The sequence below is a fragment of the Charadrius vociferus genome, unplaced genomic scaffold, assembly GCF_000708025.1.
Source record: "Charadrius vociferus isolate BGI_N301 unplaced genomic scaffold, ASM70802v2 scaffold37, whole genome shotgun sequence".
In the NCBI taxonomy this organism is placed as follows: domain Eukaryota; kingdom Metazoa; phylum Chordata; class Aves; order Charadriiformes; family Charadriidae; genus Charadrius; species Charadrius vociferus.
Genome location: NW_009649457.1, coordinates 1,544,142 through 1,550,849, shown reverse-complemented (window position 1 = coordinate 1,550,849; position 6,708 = coordinate 1,544,142). Strand labels below are relative to the sequence as shown.

General features: G+C 52.2%; 1 protein-coding gene across 1 annotated transcript in view; it reads right to left on the bottom strand.

Moving 5' to 3' along the window:
* LOC104290638 (chromosome unknown open reading frame, human C9orf24) overlaps positions 1-1,078 on the bottom strand; it is a 4,998-nt gene extending 3,920 nt beyond the window's left edge. The window contains exon 1 of the mRNA XM_009889757.1: positions 941-1,078. Coding sequence (XP_009888059.1) covers positions 941-1,078 — 138 coding nt within the window. The remainder of the gene's footprint in view (positions 1-940) is intronic.
* Positions 1,079-6,708: the final 5,630 nt, after the last annotated feature.

The window sequence follows — 6,708 nt, the reverse complement described above, 5'->3', positions numbered from 1 at the left end:
GCATCCCTGGCTCCTCTCCCCCTGCACCCAGGGTGCCCACAGGCATCCAGGTGCTCTGCAGAGCGGGAGGTGGGCTGAGTGTACTGGGACTGCCGGGTATGGGGCCAGCAGGGGTTGGAGAAGGGAGTGACAGGGCCAAACCCATGTCCTACAGCTGGCAAAGCCTAAGAGGGCTGGGGGTCTTGCGGGGCAGGCGGGTGCCCTGGTTGCATGAGCCGTTTCTGTCCCTGCACAGCGGTGACATCCCTCTCCATGCCCTCTGCTGGCTTCCTCGTTATAATGCACATGCTAACGAGGCTGCAAGAGATGAACGTTTGCAGTGTGCTTTGCATTGGAGCCTGCATGCTTGTTAGCCCGTGTGGGGAAAGCTGTATGTCCCCCAGACACCCCCCACAGTGATCAGGGATCCCTCTTCCTTCAGGACCATGTCTGGGGGGAGTTTGTTGGTGCTCAGATCTTCCCCTGGCACGGAAGGTCCCCCAGCCGGAACTGAGCTGAGCCTGTGGGCTGTGTGCTGGAGAAGCTCTCAGAGCCACCTGATCCACCCCCCTGATCACCGCCATGTCACACAGCAGCCCTGGCCCGAGCCCTGGCACTGCCGCAGTTTCCCCTTCCTCAGCAGATCCTGTCCCCTGTGGACTCTGAAACCAACTGATGGACAATGCAGATGCATGAGAGCTTGTGCTGGTGACCACAGGCCCCGAGAGCCTGAAGCCACTGCAGGGTGCAGCTCCAGGGGACAGTAAGCCAGCGAGCACAGGCCATGGGGTACAAAACGCTTTCCAAACCAGGGAGCATGACACCCTCCCCCCACTTCCCACATTACACACATGCACCAAGGCACCCTAAGACTTCCCATACCACCCGGCTGCCCAGCACCCAACATCCACAGCTGGGCAGGGGTAGAAACCCTGAGGCTTCCTCCTCTCGCAGCATTTACCTTGGTCACAAACTTGTTTTCTTTCTCGAGCTGCTGTGCACCCTGGTCATAGATGGTCTTTTTGACAGAGCATGGTGGGCGGTAGGAGTCGGTGTAAGTGCTGATGGGAGTCTTGTGTTTTTTGGAGAAGAGGAACATGGTGCCGCAGCCCGCTGGGACAGGAGCGCTTGGAGTCCCAGAAGGTCTTGAGGGTGCCCCACTGGATGAGCAGCACTGTGTGGGGCTGGGGGCTTGCAGCCCACGCAGGAAAGGGGACAGGGCTTGTGCCACTGCTCTGTCAGCCCAGGGTGGTGCTTGTGCTATCAGTGATGTCATAGTGTGTGAGCAGGCGGAATCCGGTGGCTTTCTGTCAGTCCCATAGCTATGCCCTGGTTCTAGCCTAGGGCACAGCAATTGCTGCCTGCATCCCTCCATGGGCTGCACCCTCCTGGCTTTGGCTCCATGCTTCCTCCCCTCCTGCAGGTGATGACCTAACAATAGTAGGAAACGGTTTCAGCTGGTCCTAGTCGAGATAATTTTATTTTGGGAGGTGCAGGAGCAGCGACTGTAGCTTTTCCAGCTCCTCTCTCCCATATTTCCTTGGAAACACTGCAGCAACCCCCGTTGCGTGCACACAGCAGCGCGGCCAATGACCAGAGCACAGCACCAGGCGTTGTCCCACACTGCTGGGGTAGCCAGGGGAATTATCACCTGCTCTGTCTCCCCATTTTAATTAAAAAGCTGGATTTTAGGTGATCGTGTGTGGCTCTTTTGCTCTTCTGTCCTGAGTGATGGGCTCTGCAGTCAGAATGAGCGACCCTCATCCATCTGCAGTGCGCAGAGCTGGGTTATGCCAGGCAGGGATCTGCATTTAGTGGGTTTGGTTTTCCCTGACCTGGGGGGCCGAGCAGAAATCCCTACCCCTGCAGAAACCCCGCTCTGGCCGGGCTTGTCACACAGTGCCAACTCAAGAGCCCTGCTCTGCTCCTGGCTCTGCCCCGTTCTGCTGCCATGTTTTTGGAGATGATCCGTGTCCATCTCCGCAAGGTGGATGCCAACCCACCCCAGTCACCTGCTGTGTTTGCTGCGGGTGGGCGACAGTGGGGCTGGGCAGCCGGGGGCACCCGAACGCCTCCCGGCAAAGGTGATTAATGCACCGTTAGAGATGAAATGAAGAAAATGGCTTTCACCCCCCGCTGGTCTGTTGAGCCAGGCTTAGGCTCTCCATCAGCCCCATCCCCTCCTGGGAGGCAGCAGGAGGCTGGGAGGGAAGGATGGACACCAGGGTACCTACCTACACCCCCTCAGCTCCATGGCCTCGGAGCACTGCAGGGCACAAACCTGGGGAGCACCGCTCTGCAGAGAGGTGGAGTCCAAGCCTCTTGGTTTGCAGGGGACTAATCCTCATTCCAGCTATCCGGAATGAGCCACTGTCCCACTCACAGCTGTCCCCTGTCCCCGGCAGTCCCTGGGGTTTCCAGCTGCTGGTGTTGGACTTTAAAATCGGTGCTTGGCTTCTGTGTCAGCAGCTTTGAGGGGCAGAAACGGCTGCAATGCTGGAGAAAAGGTTATTCTGCCCATTGATGTCATACAGATGCAGCACTTCCTTCTGCTTCTGTCGCAGCCCAGATGCAGGGGCTGGGTCCAGCCCATGCACCTTCTCCTTGGGGAGCAGCGTTTCCCAAATGCTGGCTGGGGGCTGTGCAGCACCGGCAGTTTTTTTTCCTTGGGCCCCCCCCCCCCCCAGCCACTTCTACTGGGCCCAAGCAGGCTGGTATTGGCCATGGCGTAAAGGCTGGCACCCCCTGATTTCAGTATCCATGATTGTTGGGGGCTCAGAGGAGATGGTGCAGTTCGTACCCTCTCACCCCGGTTCGCTCCAATGAGAAAGGCTGGCAGGCTGTTTTTCATATGTATGCTTTTTAATATCATTAATTCTGTTACACTACACACAACCAGTAACAATGATAAATACTGCAATGGAAATGTTAAAAAAAATATTATACATGTTTCATGTTTTTGAAAAAAAAAAAATACCACCCACATTTTAAAATAAATTAATGCATAAAACTGATGGTAGAAAAAAGAAAACCCAAAACAAACCACAACACAACTGATCTGTTTAAGGCAATACTCTACGCAGACAGGAACAGAAGTACAACAGTGTGCTACATGTTCTGAACGGGAAAAAAAGAAAGAAAAGAAAACCCATACAAGATGCAGATTGATGCTTTGGGAGTGAAAAAACTCCCAAAAGCAGATAATAAAACCAATGGCCAAGTTAAGTGCAGCATTAATACACTCTGCATGTCAAATGATTAGCAGGTTCCTAACATGGACTAAGGTCAAGCTACAACAAATTTATCTTCCTAATTAAAAGGTCATTCAGGTCAAATCCTACATTTAACTCTACTTTGCATTTGGCTGTTTCAGCTGTGTTTCACTATATGCAAGGACAGCCGGAAATTCATCTCCTGCTCTTGAGATTAACACAAAGGTCGGGAGGTCTCTCCTCCTGAAAGATATTTCCATTAAATACATCCAAAAAGGATCTTGCTTTTGGTGATCCTGAAATGCCTCCTGCCACCCCCTCCCCTGGGGTGCCGGGTACCACATGGGGAACAGAGGCCTGGGAAGCGTTTGCTCGGGTTGAGTTTTTTTCCAAGCTGAGGACACGAAATGGAAGTGCAGATTTGATCCGGACTCGGAGGAGTGCTGTTTCCCTGTCTGCCAGGACTGTCTATCCGAGCCTGCTGAAAGCACTTTGCCAGCATGGGAGACACCCAGCCTGGATACAGCCACGATGTTTGCTATTAAGTTTGGTGTGAAGCTCCATACCTGCTGGGACAGCCAATGAACCTCAATTATTAATGCAGCCCAGAACTTGGCCACTGGAAGGTGGACAATAATCATAATGGCAAAAAAATCCCCCTCTCCCTCCAAAAAGAAAAGAAAAGGGACAGTAGCCACTTTCTGCCAGCTTCCCCTGGTAGATCCCCATCAGCTGCCACCTATGCAAGATTGGCATCGTCAGATCTCACCAGCATCGACCCAGTACATTCCCAGTAAGGTGCATGTCTGCAAGGTGCTGCCAGGGGGCTAAGAAGCTTCTTGAAACATGGTCAGAGCCTCCTGTACTGCCCTGCTAGAGCACATGCGGAGGAAGCTATGGTACACAAGGAAAGAAACCCAAGCGGAATTACTAGACTTGTGATGGCTAACAACTGTCCGGGCTGCTTTGGGCTTGGGTGGGAGACGGGGATGCAGAACTGGGCTGAGAGTCACTTTGGTGCAACTGCCTCTGATGCTCATCACTGGTGCATGGGGCGGGGGGAGGAAAGACAATGGCTGCTTTGAGAAAAGAGTAGTGGAAGGAGGACGTGTGCAATAAAACGAGGCTTGCAATTCTAGGACTAACCACTGGACACGGATACTTAAGATTACCTGTGACAACTAGCTATCCTTCTACCATCGCTGCTCCTTCCCCCACTTCCTGGTCTGATTCTTCTTCAGTTTGGGAAGCCGTGGCTGTTTGGCACGATGGCCCACGCTGACTCTCCCACCCCAGTCCCTGCACAGCGCACGGGGTGACTCAGCTACAGGATGTAATGAGGTCTGGAAGTCGCATGTTAGGCACAGACCAGCTCTGCATGCAAGTAGCATCTGCTTTCAGATCCTTCAAAGCTATTTAATGGTGGCTCATTTCCTTTATTAAACTGAAGGTTCAATAACCTCTGTGGGAGGAGTAAAAATGGTTAAAAATGTGCAAAAAGGGGGGAAAACCCCCACAACTTTCTGAATTTTCTCTCCTGCAAAGACTTCATCCTCTGCAAGAGCCCTTCTCCCTGCAGAACTACAGCCCTACCGGTGTGTCTTACAGCGCTCTGCCCCAGTGCAGCAGGAGCACAGCCAACAGGCATCCCACCCGTGCCTCTGCTGCAGGTCTCCAGCCTGCACCAGGAGCACATGGGCTGGTAGGCCTGGGACCTGGCGCTTGGGTCCCAGACCTCCCACACCACTGAGACCCAGGGGGGTGAAGGCGGCCAGCTTGGCTTGCTGGATCACACCAAGGTTTTACACTAGCCTGGTGAACCCTTAGCCCCACAGCCTTCAGGTGGGTACAGAGAAATCCCAGCCTGCTCTCTGGATCACCCATGATCATGTTTGTTGGATCTCCCATCTGCCCATTGATGTCATACAGATGCAGCACTTCCTTCTGCTTCTGTCGCAGCCCAGATGCAGGGGCTGGGTCCAGCCCATGCACCTTCTCCTTGGGGAGCAGCGTTTCCCAAATGCTGGAGCTAGGGATAGAGATGAAGGTGATAAAAACCAGAAGGGCTGTTATGAAAAGAGCTTGTCCAAGTTTTCCAGCTCTCCCCATGACTCTGTATTATACCTCCTAACAAACTTTGCATCTCTGAAATCATGCAGGCTCCAGGAAGGTGGGTAACAAATGGAGTTGCATCTCTTCTGGGGTGCAATAAAACTGATGGTAGAAAAAAGAAAACCCAAAACAAACCACAACACAACTGATCTGTTTAAGGCAATACTCTACGCAGACAGGAACAGAAGTACAACAGTGTGCTACATGTTCTGAACGGGAAAAAAAGAAAGAAAAGAAAACCCATACAAGATGCAGATTGATGCTTTGGGAGTGAAAAAACTCCCAAAAGCAGATAATAAAACCAATGGCCAAGTTAAGTGCAGCATTAATACACTCTGCATGTCAAATGATTAGCAGGTTCCTAACATGGACTAAGGTCAAGCTACAACAAATTTATCTTCCTAATTAAAAGGTCATTCAGGTCAAATCCTACATTTAACTCTACTTTGCATTTGGCTGTTTCAGCTGTGTTTCACTATATGCAAGGACAGCCGGAAATTCATCTCCTGCTCTTGAGATTAACACAAAGGTCGGGAGGTCTCTCCTCCTGAAAGATATTTCCATTAAATACATCCAAAAAGGATCTTGCTTTTGGTGATCCTGAAATGCCTCCTGCCACCCCCTCCCCTGGGGTGCCGGGTACCACATGGGGAACAGAGGCCTGGGAAGCGTTTGCTCGGGTTGAGTTTTTTTCCAAGCTGAGGACACGAAATGGAAGTGCAGATTTGATCCGGACTCGGAGGAGTGCTGTTTCCCTGTCTGCCAGGACTGTCTATCCGAGCCTGCTGAAAGCACTTTGCCAGCATGGGAGACACCCAGCCTGGATACAGCCACGATGTTTGCTATTAAGTTTGGTGTGAAGCTCCATACCTGCTGGGACAGCCAATGAACCTCAATTATTAATGCAGCCCAGAACTTGGCCACTGGAAGGTGGACAATAATCATAATGGCAAAAAAATCCCCCTCTCCCTCCAAAAAGAAAAGAAAAGGGACAGTAGCCACTTTCTGCCAGCTTCCCCTGGTAGATCCCCATCAGCTGCCACCTATGCAAGATTGGCATCGTCAGATCTCACCAGCATCGACCCAGTACATTCCCAGTAAGGTGCATGTCTGCAAGGTGCTGCCAGGGGGCTAAGAAGCTTCTTGAAACATGGTCAGAGCCTCCTGTACTGCCCTGCTAGAGCACATGCGGAGGAAGCTATGGTACACAAGGAAAGAAACCCAAGCGGAATTACTAGACTTGTGATGGCTAACAACTGTCCGGGCTGCTTTGGGCTTGGGTGGGAGACGGGGATGCAGAACTGGGCTGAGAGTCACTTTGGTGCAACTGCCTCTGATGCTCATCACTGGTGCATGGGGCGGGGGGAGGAAAGACAATGGCTGCTTTGAGAAAAGAGGAGTGGAA